Genomic DNA, 22110 nt, shown 5'->3' on the forward strand with positions numbered 1-22110 from the left:
TATAGGCAATGAGAAATGTGACCGTTGAGTAGAATTTAATGCTTTGCGTGAATAGTATACTGCTGCATTTAATGTTTCACTCTTTTGTCAACTACCTCGAGCCATGCTTCAACCGCTTTTGCTGACTTTGCCTTTTGTAGCTTCTAACGTTCCTTTTGTTCGTTAGACAGATTTGACGTTGTAGTCTTTTCATCTTGTACTTGCTTCTGGACTCAGAATATTAGAATACGTTTGAATATCAGAGTCTTCAGCGTTGGTGCAGATGCAGCTTCAGTCATCAGACTTTGGAAGTGCTTTGGAGCGTGATACCATCGGATCTTCAGAGCCTTGCTTCTGACTGCCATCTTCTGATGCTTTCCAGATCATGTTCTGATTGTCTTAAGACCATCTTCTGATGTCTGCCAGACCATGTTCTGATGAAGTCATCCAAATCTTCTGGGTCAGAGCTTCTGAATGCTGATTTTGTGCATACTCTCTTAGGCTTTTTGTGAAATGGAAAACGTGAATAATTAGAGTACCACATTGTCTTATACAAAATTCATATATAATGTTATCATCAAAAGTAGAAACATTGATCAGAATATTTCATGTTCTAATAACACTAAGAGTCTGTTTGGTAAAAATAGTGGTTGATTGATAATCTAGCTGATAGCTTATAGCTTATGACTGATGGTTGATTACTGACGACTTATAGCTTATAGTGGATGGTTGAGACTGATAGCTTATAAGCTCATTGAAGTGTTTGGTAAAATTAGCGGTTCAATTAACTTGTAAATGTAAAATGACATAAAAGATATTTAATAGATAAATATTTTATTTTAAATTAAAATAAATTATAAGGGTTAAAAATGAATTTTAATTAAAAAAATAAGGATAAAAAAGGAAGAAAAAATTATAAGCTATAAGACATAAGCTAAAACGCTATTTGAAATAGCGTCAGGAAAATAAGCTATAAGTTAATAAAATAAGTTATAATTATATAAGTCCGTGATGAAAAGACTGTTACCAAACGGATCTAAATTTTCATATGAGCTTATAAGACATAAGACATAAGTTGTAAGCTCAAAAATATGTCTTACCAAACAAAGCCTAAGTTTTGATGATGTGGTGTAGCAGCATGTTAAAAGTCAAAATAACGAGTCAACAATTTAGTTGAGGGACTAAGTTGAAATTTTATAGTTAGCTAAGGGACCAGAAAAAAATTAACCAAATTGTGATAAGTTCCTTTGTAGCCTGTTTTTTACCATACCAGAAATTCATTTAATTTTGGATTAACATAATAAACTTTTCATATCAACATAATCTTAAATTTAATGGTATTAAACCAGAACTTTATTACATTCTTTTATTCAAACCAAAGATATTAAACTAAAAAGACATTAAACATGCTCCAAAGTGGCATCGTGTACACAGACTAAACTACAAAAGGTGTAGATAAACGCTACTACAAAAGATGTACACAAAAGATAAATATAATTATGGTTGGCTCAAAAGAGGTTTTGTTCTTTTTTGAAGTCTTATTTTCTTCTTTGGAATTGGCTGAGTTGAATAGATTGGTGGTGCAAGCTTAGTTGGTGATGTCATAATTGTGTTAGGTTGAGTTGCTTCTTGTTTCAAAGGTATTGACAGGTTGCATGTAGCATTGTCGTGCCCATTCGTATGACACATACTGCACTTGATTCTAAATTTTGTCTGCTTCAGTTATGTTACATCTTTCACCATTTCTCGATTTATTATGTTCCTTTTCTTCTTGTGCCATCTAGGTTGCTTTTTTATGGATAGTTGATCTTCCAACATTGAATTTTCATTTTTTTCTTTCCTTTTCCTTTACCATTCTCTTTACTTTTCCATTTTCCTTTGGCTTTCCCTTTTCCTTTCCTCTCTTTTTCCCTTGCTCTTCACCAATTTATTTTTCTAATACATCATCATCATCAATTGTAATCTCTTTATTATCAATATCATCCTTTGAATATTTAAAGTTTACATCCAAAGCATTATATGTTGGAACAAGCTTGGTATGTCAATAATCCTTTGTGTTTTAATGATAATAAGTACATTTGTATGGAGAACAATTTTGTACTCTAATAATGTGTTTAAGTATGCAAAGTTTATTCATAGATTTTGGACTCAGAGTATGCAAATTGTGCACTCTGGACAAGTATTTTTATGGATTCTAAACTAAAGCAACTATGGACGATCAAAACACACTATGAACCGTTGAAGAAATAAATATTTACAACAAAGGTTATGCTTATAAAAATATAAATTCAACAAATGAAAGACTCTATCCATATTGACTCTAATATATCAAGGATTTGAAGACTCGACGTTTCTCAAAGGCACTGAAGACTTACTCTCATCAAGCTTCATCCAATTCTATTAGAAGCCTCTGACTCAAGTAGTTAGAAGCGAAGGAAAGATACTGACTCAGAACTCTGATCAACCTAACCAAAATTCTACCAGAAGCCGCTGATGCAAAGAGATTACTATGAATGAAGATAGTGTTGAAATATTAAAATAGTAAAAATTATCATCATTCCACTACCTCGTAAAAGAGGACTGTAGGACTGTTTTCAGTACCAACTTTCTCAACACGACATATCCTCACCCTCTACTATGCAACTATTGTTACTCCACTGTACTACTCAACGTTTTATGTAGGCTGTGGATTACGAATTTCCAATTTCATCTCCAACAAGTGTATTTTTCATTTATATAAAATAATGTTTGAAGCCATGAAAAAACAACGAATCAACGAATAACACCAACGTATATACAACATGATATCTATATTCAAAAGAGAGAAACACAACAAGTCGAGCACTAACACAAAGAAGAAAGTTGTTATCATTTTTGAAAGCTTCATAACTTTCATTCTTTGTAATAACTCACAAGGTTTATAATAACTCACAAAATGTGAGTAATCAGTCAGCATGAATTCCAATAACTTTCCGTCTTAGACTCCGAAAGAGCACTTGGATAGATTTAGGCACATGTAGTAATTTATGAATAAGCGAAGGACATCCTCCAAGCCTTGAGTATGGTTGTTCCCTTCTATAATTTTTATCATATCTTCCATATAACTTCAAGGTTACGCCCTATCTGATGGGAGAACACAACGTCCATGAGCCACTAGGAGGTAGCGACGGTATTCTAGAGGTTGAATGGCATGCCATTGTACTAGTATTTGTCATGATTCGAAATGAGGCAAATTTGTAGGCGTTCAGAGGATCCATTTGAATCTAGTTGTACCCCGAGTAGAAATCCATAAAACTTAACATGCGGTAGCCCGAGGACTCGTCGACAAGGAGGTCAAGGTCAAGAAATGGATACATGTCCTTAGGACACATGTTGTTCATGTCAGTGAAGTCCACGCACATGCACCATTCGTTCGTTTGTTTCCTCTCCAACACCACATTGGCTAACCAGGAAAGGTATTTTTTCCCGTAATGAACGCCATGCAGGATATCTTTTCTTCTTCCTCATCAATGGAAGCTATATTCTCCTCGTCAACTTTCCTCTTCCTCTACACCGCTTGCTTGGTAGACAGGTAGATTGTGATGCGATGAAACACCACCTTAGTATTGTAGCAACCTGCCTAAAAATTATACTTAGAGAGTCGCCACCTATTCTACAAAGGCGAATAGGAAACCTATGCAATTAAGAGATCAGGGTAAGATACTATATTCAGGTCGAGGGAAGGTGTTAGGCACCCTCAACCCTTTCCAATTGGCTTTGAATCTAAGGTAAAGGTTTGTGGCTAAAATTATTGAAGTTTATAGGTAAGGAAATGAATAAGGGGAAAATTGAGATTTTAGGGAAGGGGACTCGCCTTGTTGCCAAGTGCCTACGTATCTCCTTATGGAGAATCAGAGTCAACGTAGTTCGGGCACAGGATTGTACGCCTTTAGAATTTGAATTGAATGTATTTGAATTTGTTTTGAAGTTGTTTTGAAATGCGAATGTTCGAAGGTATTTTGAGTTACCTTATCGTAGTTTTGCAGTATCGAAGAGATGAAAATCTCTGGTTTGTGGTTGGATGTGTTTTAAGTGTTTGGGCGTACAACCCTGATTTTGTACTATTAACCGCAATGATCAATAGTTTTGATCACCATAGTTAAAAGATTGAAATTGCATTGCTAGTTATTCTAATCGATTGATTCGATTATCACCGTTAGCAAATTGAGGTATTTTAATAATTAATTATTGATTTTATCGTTATCCCTCATAACCGATAGATTCGATTACAAATAATAACGAGTTTAAAAGGTATGCTAATCATCCTAACCAATAGATTTGGTTAAAACCATTTAGCAGAATATATTGTTATTTTAATTATTTGATTATTACCCACCGCGATCAATTGATTCAATCGAAGCGAATAATAAATTAAATCCTATTATTCTTTGGATAAAAACTAATGGGATTGGGCGAACCCTAATTGGTAACAATTTCTAGGATTTTCTATGATTTATATAATTAAAGATTTATTTATATAATTAAAGATTAAATTAATTAAATCGAGTAATCGAAATAATTGGGAAAACTATTCGGGAGATAATATAATCCTAAACCCTAATCATTATCTAATCCTAATTTAATTATATAAATCAATTAAATTAATTATCTTTTAAATCTAAATAGTTAGATAAATAAATAAGAAAAATATATAGAAACCTGGCATTAATCCTGTGCAGTGGCTTTGTGAACGTCCATGGTGTGCCTTCGCTCTTGATGCGTAGGATCTTGTCATGAGTGAATCTGACGGCGCCTGAATGCGTGTGCGTGATGGTCGCGCGTTGGCAGGACGTACAGGATCACTAAACTAATGTTCCATAAAAATTAATGTTGGGAGTAGGAGTCGAACCCACCCCCTCATGCACAAACTATTCGTCTCTTCCTTTTCCACCAAGCCATGAGTTGTTCGCTGGGAATACACGGCCACAGAATAATATATACAAATCATAGAAATTTGAAATTTAGAGCAACAAAACCTACGCGCCATCAGTCTTCTTCTTCACCGATCCTTTTGGCCACGAACCAGGCCTTTAGCAACGGTTCCTGGGCGTAGCTACAAACCTGCCAACACGAAAACACTTAAATAAATAAAATCCAAAGTCGTGTTTCGAGTCTAAATCGTCCTCTGAGTTCAATGGTGGCCACGGTTTAGGCCAATTTCGCATATACAGAGAGTCCCTAATTATGGAGCTTCCAAACCTAGCAATGGCAGATTCTCAATCCTGTAACAAAACTTCGATTAACCTATACAGGAAGCTTCGAAACACCATCAGGAACATATATATACAATCAAATTATACAAACCATGCAAGAATCCTTGAAACCGATGCAAATTTAAATATGCCAAACCGTGAGTGTATGAGCGGTGGTTCGGACTTCTTTGCACCTTGAGGATGATTGGAAAAGTTTCAGAGAGGACCTGGGGACATGGTAGAATCCTTAAAATGCTTTGAAACAAGCTCCTACACCAAAACCGAATTGACTTTTCTTCAAGAAAATTGTGAGTTTGTTCACGGTTTTTAGGGCTACCAAAACTGTTTTTTTCTAACCCCCTTTGCATTTGGTCGTGTTCAGGTATATATAGAGACTAAATTAGGTTAACATTCTTGCACCAAATCCCTTTGAATCTTCTTCTTTGATGACAAAAGATTTGATTGGAACTTGATTGAAATAAACCATGAAATATTTCCTATTTTTGGCAAATATTTGATTTTCTCTTTTTAATCCCCCTTAGCACGAAATTATACCATAAATATGGTGTTTGGATGATTGGGATTGATCAATAAATAAATCAAAACAAATCTTTGTGTTTTCCATTGATTATTTGATTTAAATGGAATTTTAAATGAATAAAATTCACTAAAAATATAATAAAAAATCACATAATCCTGGGATTGGTCTTGGGAATTCTTTGTGATCTCTTAAGCAAGTTTGGATTATAAAAAGTCAAGCCCATTTGTAAAGACATCCATTTTTATCCTTACTTCCTTCACATATTTCCCCCAAAAATCCACCAACTTTGACAAGGCATATCTCCCTCAATTTTCAAAATATGGAAGAGTTCTATAACTTTTTGGAAACCTCAAGAAGTCCTCTACAAGCCACTTTGGAACATATTTTTACCTTGAGGGTTCTATCTTGATGATATGCCCTTTGACAAAAAACAGCTTTCTTGTGATCTTCTGGAAGGACCTGTAATGTTTTGCACCATACCTCTCAAATGAAGCATTTCTAGCCCTAGCTTGTGAGAGACAAAGTTGTAGAGAATCCAATTTCCTTCAAAATAGGCTTTGAGTGGGAAATTTTTGATATTCCATGTGAAAGTTATGCCCAGTCAAAGTTGGGTTGACTTTCTCCTAAGAAACCCTAATTTGAACCTTTTTGTATTTGTTCATCTCTGAGTTTCTATTAATGGAATCATGATCAATCCTTGATCAAATGATGGTTATTCTTCTATGCTTGATGTTTGACCAATGATCATAGGTTTGAATCATGCTTCGATTGTAGTTGACCTTCAGGTTTGAATCAGTTGACTGTGGATCATCTGGACTTTTGAGTGAGTAATCTTTGGAACTGAACCTTGAACTTTGAATCATTGTAAATGGAATATGGAGGGCAAATTTTGGGGTATGACAAGTATTTATCTCAAGCATATCAGAGGGGGCCAAGGTGAACAAGTTGAAGTTTCTAATGGGTTGGTTGACTAGCTCGTGTTCTTCTTCCTCGATAAGTGAAGTATCTATCTTTGTCACCTAATAAGCTGAAGGATCTATTCTGACTTCCTTCAAGTTTTATGTGGGCATGAGTCTCTCAACTTCCGTGCCTAACATGTGATCCCAAAAATTGAGGTCTGCATTTGAGGCTTCAGGGAGGAACAACCCACAAAGGTGAGCTCTTCCCTTTCTGTCTCCCGACTAATCAAGTAACATTCCTGAACAAACTCCAGGTCTTTTCAATTTGTCCCGACTCACCCACCAAGCCGCAGGAATTTCAAGGACATGTACCAAGTGGAAATAACCACCCAGAGTGTTGATGGCGGGTCTACCTAAGATGACATTGTAGGGCAAAAAAATTTACGATAAGGTAGCTTACTTTAATCGCCTTAGCATTTGCTCCCTTGCTACATGTTGCCTTCAGGGTCACGTGGCCCCTTACATGTACCTGGTAGCTGGACAGTCCTATAAGTGAACCCCTGAATATCTTGATATTATTGGGATCCAGTTGAAGTTTTAGGAAAGCGTCCCATAAAAGAATGTCAACCGCACTCCGAGGTTCTATTAGGACACATTTGATTTCCCAATTGCCTTGGTGCACGTTGATGACCATATGGTCGTTATCGTAGGGCTTGATTATGATGGAATCACTATCAGAGAACACGATGTTAATTCCTATTTCTCCTCGTTCGCTTCTAGGGGACCCAGGAGATATCATATTTGCAGCAAGCACCTGCCTTGCATATTTCCTCAGGAAGGAGCTAGAGCTTCCTCCTCCAGCGAAACCTCCGACCATGGTGTTTGTAGTGGAAGGTAGAGCTTTATCATCCATCTTTAAATGGAAGACGGAATAGTTGAAAATGAAAGTGGGGTGGCCCATGTAGTTTTATCGGGGCCCCACGTTGGGCACAACTATACTTGTCAAGAAGTACAAGTGTACGTGGTATCCCTCCGCGGGTAGGGGATATTCAGAGACCTTAGTAGATTTATGGTTTTATCCGCGTTGGCGGGAAGCCTTGTGTGGTGATGTTTATGATATTTATGGTGGTTTATGAGGGCTAGCTCACGTAAGGTGAGAGGCTCTGTATGTAAGTGTTGTGCTTAGGGTGTAATGTTATGTCCTTTTTCCATTACGGGAGAAGTATTTATAGAGGCCTTTGGATCTAGGATTTCCTTGGGAACGATCACCGTCCACTCAGAGGGAACCTTAAAATACTTATTTCCTAGTGAGATGTGTATAAATTATTGACCTTGGTTTCTCTCTCTGAAAAAGAAACATCTTTTCTTACATTTTTCATAATTGGGCGAGTGAAGAGTACTACTTAGGGAAAGACGATTTTTCTTAGGGGCGACACATGGTCGTCTCCTCTTCTGGAGGGATGCATTATTTAGATATTTTATTAAATTGTTATGGAATGATTTAGAATTAAATAAATTTTGTTAAATTCACTACTAGGCCCCTTCGATACTCCGGAATGTAAGATTTTCTTAGTTGGATGGTACATGACATATTTTGCGTTGAGTTACTTAGGCACATATCACTACGCAATGCTCATAACCCTTTGGCTATACCTTTCGCAATTTTAATAATGATTTGAGGCTAAAAAGAACTAAAGTGTGACATTGAAGCTAAATCCACATAGATCAATCTCAAAGCATAAATGAAGATTAGTTACAATAGGCTTCCTTTAAAAGTTGACCTTGATTACTCAGAAGTGTAAGCACATGTTGCATGACACGAACAATTAGGTAACTCGTTGCATTGTTATGAATCAATATCAATATGATTGCATTTGAAATGAAAAATATGACAGATTTATTCTATTTCTTAAGCATGGAGTTTGCAAGGTTGTGACATCAACCCATATTATGATTCCAAATCAACATAATTATTGATTACAATTTACAACCAAAATTCAAACAGAAACTAAAATGACAAACAAACAGCTTAGACATTTCTCCTTAAATTTGATCTACTTAGAAGCAATGTGCCTTTCATAATGACCTTTGTAATAGGTCATAAGGGTGTCTCTAGGAGGCAAATGTTCCTTAACAACTGGATGATTGTTGAAGTCTTGGCTCCAATTGTAAAGCCTGGGAAATTTGTCACTAGTAAACAACTTCACTCCAAATGCTTCTTGTATAATAGGAAGCCAGTAAGCTATGATGACAGCAGTAATGTCAACAATTCCAATCTCTTCTCCACCAAAGAATTTGTCCTTGAGCTCATTCTCAAAAAGATGAAGTGCCTCTTCTATTTCCTCAACACCTTTCTCACGTTCTTTCTCATCATGAGTGTAAAGAGCTTTCCTTGCAGCATTAATAAACTGCTCTCACACATCAAGATAACATAATTAAATTATGCAATGTTATGATGCACGGACACACGACAGAGATACTACTGATACTCAGACACGTCAATACCAATAATAATTTTAAAAAATGAATAAATTAAACGTAGCAGACACGATTTTTTTTTAAATGTGTCGTGCTTCAGATATATTAAATGTAAGAGAAAATTAGAAGAGAGGTGTAAATAATTACCTTGTCATCTATGAACTTTGACCAGAAACGAGCCTGTGCTCTTTTGTAAGGATCAGAAGACAAGATTGGATTTTGCTTCCATGTCTCATCGATGTATTCAAGAATCACAAGTGATTCTGATATGGCTTTTTCATTATGAACTAATACTGGAACTTTCTTATAAACTGGGTTATATTTGAGGAGAAGCTCACTCTTGTCTTTCAAGTTTTCTACTTCATATTTGTATTGAATTCCCTTCAAATTTAGAGCAATATCAACCCTACCTACAAATGGACTTTCCACCATTCCCAAAAGCTTTACATCTTCCTTAGTTGATGCCATTTTAGTGCTTCAACTCTTTACTGAAATAACTGTTTTATTCTCTGATAATATTTTTCATTTCTAATACATCTACTTCTATATATAGAGAGAGAGTCAAGATTATTAGTAGTATTCAACAAAGACGGGTAGTCAACATGAAATGTAGTAGGTTGAATATAATATAGTAGTATGATTTTTCTACACACTTCCACGCGTATGAAAAGTGTATGTCACCGTTTAATAGTATGTCGCTTTTTGACCATTTGAATGAATAAAAAGAGTGATGTAAGGGATTACGTAACCATAAGCAATGAGTATGGACAATTGACAAACGTAAAAGCTCACTCTTAGGCACAAATACACAACTTATTAAAGTGTTATAACCTTTTCTTAATATGAATATTATAGACTTAATTGCATTTTCTGTTTTATTGTTTAAAGATTTTGATCACCTAATTTTTAATATTCCCTCACATCTTAAAAATTGGTCCCGTCTATTGGGCATTTGGCATGTCTGGTTTGTCCGCATTTTAGTGTAAATTTTAGTGTAAGGCGGGTCAAAATTTTAAGCTCTCATTCTTTAATGTGACCGCTCCGTCCCACACCATTTTTATGCGGACTTTTGTGAACGCGGAAATTAACATAAAATTTTATATTTTTATGCTAAAAAGTTGTTGTGCCCGCCTGCTTAACCCGACCCGTCCTCACTTTTTTACAGGACGGTCCAAGGTTTTAGACCCGCACCCTTAACAATGTCTGCCCCGTTCTGCCCCATTTTTTTAGAGCTTTTGCAGGGCGGGCATACTCGTTTGCCACCCATATATATATATATATATATATATATATATATATATATATATATATATATATATATATATATATATATATATATATATATATATATATATGATAGGACCAAAGACATCAAGGTGTCGAAGTTTAATTTGACATCAAATCTCAACCGTTAAGAAAATAGATCAAACGGTCATATAAATAGCCTATTTTTTAAGCAAAAAATAGACTATATATATTCTTTTATTATTTTATTCAATTTAATATGACCGTTGAATCAATTTTTTAACGGCTGAAATTTAGTGTTAAATTAAACTTTGACACTTTAGTGTCACTTGATCCTATATATATATATAAATTTATTAATTATTAAATGAATACAAATTTTTTAATAGCAAGGAAGAAATAGAATACAAAATATACAAACACTGTTCAAGAACATCAACAGTATACTAAAACAATAAAATTGGATTAAACTAGAAGAACTTTAGATCGATGAAATAAATTTAAAAAAGTCAACTCAATGCAATACAACAAAAGAAAGATAAACATAATCATCAATAAAAACTGGAAAAAAACAATTTTGAACTATTAAGAGGCGCAAATATAATAGATCTCCTAAGAGTGTAAATTTGGGGAGGAAGAATAGACCACCTACCAAAATAAAAGAAGGGTAGTTGATCCATCAATGCATCCCTAAATAATTAGTTACTTGAACGTGTCTCGCTCCTAGTCTAATAGAAAAACTTCAAACAGAGTATGGGCATGAACCCACGTACATGCCAGACTGATAATCAAAGACTTCCAATAATTAACCCTTAAGTGTATGTGTTTAAAAATAACTTTATTTTGCAAATTCTAAATAGTTTAGATTAAAGAATGTCAAATCGAGATTAAATCAAAAGTCGTCATTTTCCCCTCGCTAAAAATTACAAACACTACAACACGGAACAGCTTTCACAGCGCTTTTTTTGGCCTTTAACAGCGCTTTAAAGCGCTGCCATAGCCAGCGCTGGCGTAGGCTACGAAAGCGCTTTCAAAAGCGCTCTGGTAGACCCCCCCTTTAAGAGCGCTTTCCTGGAAAAAGCGCTCTGGTAGGACCCCCTATTAGAGCGCTTTCCTGGAAAAAGCGCTCTGGTAGATCCCCCTTTAAGAGCGCTTCTTAGTAAAAGCGCTGGCAAAGACCAGTAAAAAAGCAAAAAAAATTAAAAAATTACGCAGCATACAAAAGCGCTTTTGGAAAGCGCTCTGGTAGGCCCCCCTATGAGAGCGCTTTTTCCAGAAAAAGCGCTCTCATAGGGGGGCCTACCAGAGCGCTTTCCAAAAGCGCTTTTGTATGCTGCGTAATTTTTTAATTTTTTTTGCTTTTTTACTGGTCTTTGCCAGCGCTTTTACTAAGAAGCGCTCTAGTATGTGGACCTTTAAGAGCGCTTTTAGAAGCGCTGTAGTTGCTAAATGAGGTATTTTTATGTGCAGCCTATAATTTAATCCTCCCAGTCGACCTGTAATGTTTTCGACCTGTAATATTTTCGACCTGTAATATATTTTCGACCTGTAATATATTTTCGACTATATTATTTCAGCCATCAGTAAGACAATATATATACTAATATATACCATTATAATATCCAAAATTATATATATACATCATTACAAAATTATATATATACATCATTACAAAATCAACAATATTATAGTTCAAATCTGCATGAAAAATAGCTTAATATAAAATTGACACAATTCCTCTTTGATTTCTTCTAACTTTAGCTTCGAGTACCCAGCAGCACGGAATTCGTCAAGGTACTATAAAACAAAAACATAATATGAATAATATATTTAGGTAAATGTAATAAATTATATGAAATTATCTTAAGTTATAACTTTATACCGTGGGAGGAATCTCTAATTGATTCGCCTGAATGATTTCTTTCATAAACCTCAATACAAAGTATCCGCAGTCTGAACTGTTACGCTGTAGCGGACACTACATAGAAAAACAAATAAGATTCTATATAAGTTGTCTTGTTTTACCAAGTAGCATAAATATTATAAGCAAATTTGTGAAAAGTAATGTACCTGCACTTCGATCCAGGTGATGTTGTTTGATTTAGTCCGGGATACCTGTGCGTCCCGTTGACTACGGAATACTTGTATTGATCTAATTAACAAATATATAAAAGCATATGTTTAGATCAATCCCACAAATAAGTAAATATATAAATATACACGAATATATATTTAGAACGATCCTACTTACAAATCAACGATTTCCTTCATGGCCGGATAATTGGTCCATTCACCCTTTACCGAATTCAGATAATACACGACTTCCCTTATCGGGTTGATAGCAAGCAGCAACCAGTGTGCTCTATAAATTAAAACAATAGGTTATATGAAAATATTGCTATACACTAAAGAAACAGAGATTAGATGAATAAAGAATGAGAAACTAACCCTACTGGTCGGGTATTATACGCCCAAAGATGCAGACATTCTGTATTGCCGGTGGACATGAATCTATCGACTAAGCGCTGTCTAACAGATTCCGGATCCGAAACAATTTCCATTCCGCTGCAATGGGCGGAAGACACGAACCGGAATCTGTTAGACAATGCAGTCCCGCGCAACACTCTGTCATACAACAACCTTAAATAAAAACATAATAAACATTAGATTCTTTTCATTGAAAAGTGTAAATAAATTATATTGTGGGACTAATTAAATAATATATCGGATGAGTGAATATTACCGGATGTATGAATGCATATTACTGACGCCTAGTTGATCTTGGTTAAAAATCTCTTGCAAGTCATCAATTGTAATATGTGACTTGAACTCAATACCGAAGACACTTTCATCCATATCGATTTCCCGTAAAGCACCATCCTTCATATCGGACATATCAACCATTGTTGCGAGTGTCGCCCGGTATCGAGGCACAAAAGCACCGCCTTTTCTTGCCGCTTGCTTCGGAGGACCACTGGGTGGTACGCTACGAACCTGCTGCGTCACTTGTTGTGACTCCCGAGCGGATGCCTAAAAATCATATAAGTTAGGTAAAATATAAAATCATGCATATTTTGATTCAGATTATATATTAACACTTTAAATGTACCTCTTTTAGCGATGCAACAGACTCCTCCTCCTGTAAAATCCCTTTACCCTTAATTGCGGGTTTTATAGGAGCAGTCTAAAAATAAAATGTAAAACATAATTAATAAACGGTTTAGAATTGACATTCGAAAACTAAATGATTCATAATCGTTTTCAATTTACCTCATCACTAATGGTAATGAGCTCCGAGGGCCATGCAACAAACGATCCTATTGCATCTCGCAGCAATGTCGTCTCTGAGACCATGTCAGGTACCGGTAGAATCGCATCACGATCTAATACAACATCCACCGATACTTTCAGGTGTCCATCCGGGAGCGGTCTGTGGTGAAGTAAATCTCCCGAAGTGTTGTGCACTTTTCCCTTGCCAACTAGTCGATAACTCGGTTCCGATAAGTATAGTTGGCAAGATGAAATGCCCTAAACCAATAGTAAATATAAAGTCATTATCATTAATAAAATAGAACAATTTAAAAGGAAAAAAAATTATAATTACCTCGGGAAATTTCCTTTGATAGTTGATACTAGCCTTATCACTAGTTTCTTTCACCGATGAAGTGTTGCATTTTTCTCTCATATACGCCTCTTTATCTCTTTGCAATTCAGAGACTTGTGCTTGCAATTCCGCCAACTTTTGCAACACTTCTTCATTTGAAGGATTTCTTCTCCTAGGACTCTTGTAAAAAGAGGTTGGAGTCACACCATGACCCTTACCCCTCACCCGACCGGGATACTCGGGAGCATCTAGTACTCTACTAAGTACGCTCTCCTCACCGGTGGATGCCGATTGCGACAAGGTCTCCTGTAATTCATTTACATTTAAATAATTATTAGTGGAGATAAAAAGTCATTTATATATTAAAAAACATTTGATTTAATTAAAGACATAGTATTATACTTACACATTCAGTATAAACTCTCTGAACATCGGGATCGACAGCGTGATTCTTGCCCACACGAGCTTCCTTCCACAACACATGTACAGGAAGTGAAGCTTCCTCACTTTTAGTCTCCTCCAACTATGCATTGACACAAACGATAAAATCGTCAATTAAAACATGCACATGTAGACAATTAATTAAATCGAATTTCTATTTACTTACAATTTTATCCTCTAAGCGTGCATATCCCAAACGCCCTTTTTTGTATGGATACGCGGGTTTGGATGCTCTCTCCCTATTCGTGGCACTCTTTTTCTGAAAAGCTTCATCTCTTTGCTTTACAAACTCAGCCCAATCTGCTTCATCAATGAAGGTCGCATACTTTGTTGGCCGTCCCGGTGCATTTTCAAGAAATTTTCCATCTTTATCCTTAAGATAGGTGTTTGTCAAAAAACTTTTCCACCCTCTATATCTCTTGCCGGCCAAACTAAGTATGTAGCTTTTACGTTCATCTGGTATCTCAAAAGTCCTCTGCAAAAAAACGTACGCATAGTGTGTTAGTATAAATAATTTAAACAATTTATCGTCAAGATAATAACAACAATTAACCATATATGATATATACCTGAAGCTCTTCCCAAATCGCTTGTTTTTTCTCCTCCAATTCTAAATTTTTCGTTTTCGATTTCCAGGTAGCTATGGAGACCGGAATATGCATACGGACAAGTGTACCAATATAACTTGTCAACTTTGCAGAATTAGGACCAATTGGTTGTTTATCAGAATTCCATTCCAATCGGTACACTAATCCTTGGTCTCTATGTCGTATGATACTCCTCATAATAGTGATGCCTCGTGCAACCTCTTTTGCTTCAGTATCAGGTGGAGCATTTGTATCCGAAGCAACTCTTTCTTGTGAGTTTTCTTGTAAGTTTTCAGGTGGGTTTTCAGGTGGAGCATCTCTATCTGAAGCCATTGAACCTGTATCAAACAAACTAAAGCACATTAGTACACTATTAATAAGCTAACAATCTATACAAGTCAAATGGAAGTCAAACCATGCAACCTAAGCAAGGACACGGCATTCGAAGCGGGTCTTTGGAGTTCGCAACCGCAAACTCAACAAATTCCCATACCCCTTTCTCGTACTCTTTCGACAATCGGTTTGAATTCATCCATGTCTTATCCATGTCTTAATTAAGCTAAACAAATGCTTCTTGGTTTCTCTATCAGGTACTAAGGAACTCTGTCAAGATAATAAATAGCTATCATCATAATAGAATACCTAATCAGAAAACCTAATCAGAATACCCGAATTCTTAAAGAAGACATTACCTTATTTCAAGGTAATATAAGTCCACAAACCAAAAAATTGGTTGAGAGACACTAAATTGATATTAAATAGAACCATAAACAATAAACTATAAGCAGAAAATAACAAACTATAAGCAAGAAGAAAGGGATAGTAACCTGAGTTAGACTTGATGTGGGAGATGGGTAGGTTTGAATCGGCGTTGTACAAGTAGAAACCAGAGACTTCAAAGTAACTGTAAAATTAAACACACACACCATGCGGTTAAATACACCACTACTAACAAATATCAAAATAAACCCAATCTAGAACTCAATTATTTAAAATGATATGAAATCAATTATCAATTAGCTAGTAACTACAAACAAGAGAAAGAACAGATGCATACATGTGTACCACGGCTTGTTCAACATACATTGGTTCGTAAATGAGAGGCTAGTTCATTAGTCCTAACAATTAACCTCAACTAACAGTCTAACTTTATAACTAACTTACAACATAACCACCAGTAGGATTAAGTGATAACTAACGGTCTTTTTAAAATAGAATCTTAATTTATTTTCATACATTACTTTTAATATGAAATGAAATAAATATCGAATTAGTAATGCTTTGAGATTATAAGAAATCAAATTAGACAAAATACATATTATCACTTTCAAATATATATGCATTTATACAATTAAACAAACTTTAGTAACAAAGGTCTCCATTTTTCAAAACTCTACTCCTTTTAAGAAATGAAAGAATCCTCACTCATATTTTAGAATCAAGTAAAACCATAAAACATTAAAGTGAACGTAGTTTCTCTTAATAATCATTTGGTGTAGACAAGTTATTAACCCTCAATTGAACTACCCATTACAATTCAAATAACTCAATGATATGACAAAGAAGAAATTATGCAGCAAGTAGTTCATGCTTTCATAATATACTATAGCTTTCATTTCATATCATATACTATAGCTTTCATTTCATGCTTTCATTTCAAACAACCCATTATAATTAAAAACGAAAATGGCACTAATGTGTTCTATTCTTGACAAATGTGTTTGCAATTTAGATATAAAAATATCAAAGTTCTGTTTTTAGCTAAAATAATGGCACTAATGTGTTCTATTCTTGAAAAATTGTGTTCTTCAGCACAACACATTCAGTACCCAACAACAAAGCAACAAGAAATTGTGTTCATGGATTATAACCTATTAAGAAACATAGCCAGTCGAACAAAAACAATTAAAAATAAAGCAAAAGAAAACAAGGTGACATACATGAAGATGAAGATGACGGCGGCGGTGGAGGCGAGATGCTACACGGCGGCGGCGGCGGTGAAGAACTTTGAGTTGTGGGAGACAAAGTGGGGGAGACGAAGTGGAAGAAAAAAGATGGGGGAGACAAAATGGGTTTTCTGGGTTTTCTGGGCAAGTTAGCGTCAATGGGAGAAAAAAGATGAATTAGGGATTCTGAACGCGTAATATCAAATTTTAGTAATAAGGCTACTAAAGCGCTTCTGGAAAGCGCTCTCATAGCCTGGTCTATACCAGCGCTTTTGACAAAAAGCGCTCTCATTAAACACCCCTACCAGAGCGCTTTTGAAAAGCGCTTTCGTTCCCCCCACGTTCCCCCCACCTACCAGAGCGCTTTTGTAAAGCGCTTTCGTACCCCCCACCTACCAGAGCGCTTTTGAAAAGCGCTCTCATAACCCCCCCCCCTACCAGAGCGCTTCTTAAAAGCGCTTTCATACCCCCCCACTATTAGAGCGCTTTTTTAGCGTGTTTTTTAATTTTGTCTTTAGCGAAGCCTATGCCAGCGCTTTTCCTAAAAGCGCTTTCGTAGGGGTGCTGCTAAAAGCCAAATTTGGCGTAGTGAAACAACCTTAAAACTCTACAACTGAGGCCTAGGTCGTCCCACTGATAAGTGCCAAAATGTCGATATTTTGAGTATATAATTATGGCACTTATCAATTCTATTCTTATAGTTTTTGTAATAATATCCCGACTTTTATGTAAATCTAAACATAATTGAGTTTTGATGCGTTTGTGTATCGTTTAATAGTTTTTCCTTTGTTTTTATAGGTATTCATGCGTATCGGAGCTTTGAGGAATAAAGTGTCGAAGGCACGACTTCGATTGCGCAATTTTGGAGTTGAATAAGCAAAATTATGCAGGACAGTCCGCTTAGCGGAGCACCAGCGCGCTTATGCTATCAAATTTCAATAAACCAGCTTGAAGTGGAGCAAAACCGAAGCTGGAAGATTTTTTGGGTCCGCTTAGCGGAGGTAGCCCGCTTAGCGAGCTTACGTGTACTGTTACATATATTTTGAGGAATAAGTGTAGTCCGCTTAGTGGAGGTAGCCCGCTTAGCGGACCTGCGCAGAATTGTGTTTATATTTCTTTCATTTGAACCATTTTAGGGTTATGGTTTTGGAGAGTTTTTGGTTCCAACTCCATCATTTTCATTCTTAGAGTATGATTAGCTTAGAAAACAACACCGAGTCATGCACTTGGAAGATCGGAGGTGGATTTCTCATCAACCGGAGCTGACAACCCGCTAGATGTTTGGTTTATCTCTTCTATTCTCTGTGTATTTCTTTGTGTTGGGTTTGTTTGTATAGTTACTCGAATCTTATGTATATTTACCCATTATAATGTTATGTTTAACTTGCTTTACAAATTTGTGTTGATGTTATCCTGGATTTTTGCTCGGTGCTGGGGATTTAGGTTGCTTTAGAGATAAACTTCTTAAATCTTTATCTAGTATGATAATCTGTTGGTTCTGAACTCTAGAGATAGATTTAGAGCTAGCATTCACCGTTTGTATATGTTCCTAATGCTTTCGTGTTTGAGCGGCGCGAGAGAGATCGCCGACGCGAGAATACGGATGTTCTCGCAGCTTCGCGTTAGAGATAACCTTAGTTGTGAGATGATCTCGTTTGTGCTCCAGAGATGGACTCTTATGTGAGAGATACGTGATAACATAGATGAGTATCGTAGGCTGAGTATAACTGGTTGGTAAGGGTATGTTTGTGAAGAGTGAATATATTTACATCCATGATAAGTTATTTCTCTTCTAAGAATGTGTTTATTTTTTCCTGTTTATATCTTTGTTTACTTTCCGTTCATTCAAATCCGAGCTCGAAACCGTAGAAACTGTTGAATGGCATCTCTCCATCTCTGAGGACGATAATTCCCGGATCAATATTTCCAAATCTTTTGTTGCTTGCTGCTATGTATGCTTTCAACACCCACCTACCTAAACACCCTATACTAGGAGAGTACGCCTCCATCTAAAACTCCAAACCCATACGCCCCTTCCCAAGAACCCAACGAGCCCAACATTTAAGATTTTTACTCCAAAATGAGAAATAACTACTGAAAAAAGGCACACAACGGGGTTGACTCAACCCAAACATCATGTCAAAACCTGGTCTTCGAAACATCCTATATCCTATTTACATTAAAAGAGGAAAGTCAATCAAACTCCACATCAGGGAAAGACCCAAGAAGCGAAACCCCTTTTTACGACTAAAACACCTTAACAAGACCCTTTACATCACCCCCTAACGGGGAGCCAAACCCTTAGAAACCGTACCTAGCTGAACAAATGTATTTCCATAATGAAGGAAAATTTAGAAGAATCTTTCACCTCCACTTGCTTAAAAAAGTGAGATTCACGAACCTAAGATCTTTTACCCCTAAGCCACCTACCTTTTTGTTCTTGCCGACATTCGCTCAATAAACCCAAGTAACCTAATCTCCCCCTTTGGAGCCCCCAAAGAAAATGCCTTTGCATACCAATAAAATTCTTCCGAATTAAGACTAGCATCTTCAGGAATTACAAAAGGAACAACTTTGGGATATAGTTCATAACCGATTTCAGCAAGACCACTACCCCATTGAGACTCACAAATATATTCCTCAAAGAAGCTAATATCTTAGAGACAAATTTAACTAGAGTATCCCCAATCCCTTTCTTCCTCATCTTTGCACCCACTAGAAGCCCTAGATATTTGAAGGGAAGAGTACACACTGAAATTACTCGTTAGCCTTGTTTGGCCTACCCACAATTTCTCCAAGCAGAGAACTTTTAGTAAAGTTCACATTAAGGCTCGAGGCAAGCTCAAAAATTCTGAGAACTGGTTTAATAGTCAAAATATTGTCAAGCGAGAGAACTCCTACATGCACCATATCATCAATATACTAAAAGTAGGACACCTGAAGCCCTTTGTTCCCAACCTTATTTATAAAACCAAACTAAAATCAATCTTTTCAAAGAAGCATAAATACCTTCAACAACCAAAAGAAAGAATAATGGGGCTAGGGTGTATCACTGCTTCAAATCTTTTTGAATATTAATCTCCCCATTCAACACCCATTCACTACCACAGAAAGAGTCCCCGAAAAAACACAAGTTCTAATCCAAAACATTCACCTACCATCAAAACCAAATTTCACCAGCAAATAGCCCAGGAAAGACCAACTAACATAGCCATAAGTCTTCTAAAAATCTACTTTTAACACAAAACACTCCCTCTTTGACATCCAGGAAAGATCTAAGACCTCATTAAGAGAAATTATACAATCTATTAACTGCTTCCCTAAATTAAAGTTTATTGCTCATGGGAGACATCACCTTTTCCAGTCTCGTAGCTAACACCTCTGCTACTAGCTTATGCAGAGAACTAAAATAGGTCTAGTATCTCCCTAAACCAACGAAGAATCAATCTTTAGGATAAGGGCAACAAAGAAAGAAGTTAGAGTCTTTGACATATTAGAATTATGAAAAATATTATCAAACATCTCAAACAACTCATACTTAATAAGCCTCCATACACTACTACAAAACGCGAAAACAACAACGCCAAAGTCACCACGGTTTGCCCAAAACCGCGGTGATACTTCTAAACTCATGCGCTAACAATTGTTTTTTTAATTTTAAGGTTATAATTACGGTTATTTACCTAACCGTGGTGATATAAACCAACCTTTCTGGGTTCGATCTTCAGGTTCCTCAAATAGTCAATCAATCTTACGTTAATGCGCGCCTATTCAATTTTATTTATATTTAATTAAAAAATAATAGGTATACCACTACCGCTCCTTTATAAAACTGTTGTTACATACGGGCACTTCTTTATATATGTTAAATACTAAGTATCTATTTTTCCACTGAAAAAAGAAACAAACCCTAACAGCAACACCATCGACATCATCGGGAAGAAGACAAGAACAACCATACTCATTGTTGTTGTTCAGTTTCATTTCAAATGTCTCATTTGAAGGAAAACTCATCAAAAGGTTTTACTATGTCTTCTTCCACTGTAAAATCTAGATCTAGAAAATTGTGTGGTTGTCATAGTCATATGGTTTCGTACCAATGCAAGAAAAGACAGAATAAAGGAAGGCTTTTTTGGAGATGTCCAGTTTGGAGGAGTGATAAAACATGTAATTTGTTCATATGGGATGAAGACATTAGAGAAAAATTAGGAAATGAAGACGAGAGTAATATGAAGTCAGAGTTGGAAGTTGTGGAATATTTGAAGGTTATGTATGAAGATTCAAAAAAGAAGAACAAGAATTTGAATAACAAATTGAAGTCAGAGAGGTTTTCTAGAAATTTGAAGTTGTTGTGTTTTCTTATCTCCTTTATGTTTAATATTTTATGAAATACAATAGTTGAAGTAGGGTTTGAAAATTGAAAATTTTACACTGATTCTTATCTGCTTTATGTTTAATATTTACTTTGTTATGAAATGTAATAGTTGAATATGTAGTGAACTTGATAGGAATGGAACTAAAAGACAGTTTCTTACGAGTAAGTTCATCGCAACCTGTTGAATTTTCAATTACAATTATCTGTTTGTTAGTTTATCCAATTTGTACTTTAAGCTGATAAGTTAAGTTGATAGTTTGAGCTGTTAAGTTGATAACCTTAAGACAGTTAAACAAAATGATTAAAAATTGATTAAATAAACTTTCAATATTACAAAATAAAAACCATTATCATATCTAAACCCTCTCGTTGAGATAAAATTAGACCAATCATACGCCTCATCATCATCATCAAAATCTAAAATATTAATTATTTGCATCAACCTTCTTCTTCTTCTTATCTTTACCATGAGAGCTCTCGTTAGTCTAAACACACCACCCTCTTCAGCAACATCTTGAATTTGTTGCTAGTTTTGCGCCGCAATACCAACAACAACAACATCTTGAGGCTAATGCTGGTTTTGCACCATAGTATCCTCCACAACAACATTTGGATTTTCAACATTGTTGGTAGCTTGAGCAGGATAACACATGTTGATCCCTTTAGAAGAAGTTGTTTTTGTGTTTTGGTTCTTCCGCTTTTATAAATGTCATTCTTATTCTTCATCTTCTTCTCTTGGAAGTTTAAAAACCAAAGATGCTCATTAATTATTGTTTCTTTAATT

The 22110-nt window shown here is 35.8% G+C and overlaps 1 protein-coding gene across 1 annotated transcript; it reads right to left on the bottom strand.

The window, feature by feature from the left end:
* Nucleotides 1-8571: 8571 nt before the first annotated feature.
* LOC131609307 (probable glutathione S-transferase) lies at nt 8572-9661 on the bottom strand. The gene is made up of 2 exons (XM_058880996.1): nt 9276-9661; nt 8572-9058 (listed from the first exon to the last, which is right to left on the bottom strand). The coding sequence occupies exons 1-2, from the start codon at nt 9594-9596 to the stop codon at nt 8705-8707; spliced, it is 675 nt and encodes a 224-aa protein (XP_058736979.1). The 5' UTR covers nt 9597-9661; the 3' UTR covers nt 8572-8704.
* Between the last annotated feature and the right edge of the window lie 12449 nt (nt 9662-22110).

This window comes from Vicia villosa, linkage group LG6, assembly GCF_029867415.1.
Source record: "Vicia villosa cultivar HV-30 ecotype Madison, WI linkage group LG6, Vvil1.0, whole genome shotgun sequence".
NCBI classification, from domain to species: Eukaryota; Viridiplantae; Streptophyta; class Magnoliopsida; order Fabales; family Fabaceae; genus Vicia; species Vicia villosa.

Coding starts and splice junctions, on each gene's coding strand:
- LOC131609307 (XM_058880996.1), bottom strand. CDS start 9,596: ATGGCATCAACTAAGGAAGATGTAAAGCTTTTGGGAATGGTGGAAAGT. Junction 9,059..9,275: donor CAAAGTTCATAGATGACAAG/GTAATTATTTAC, acceptor GTGTGAGAGCAG/TTTATTAATGCTGCAAGGAA.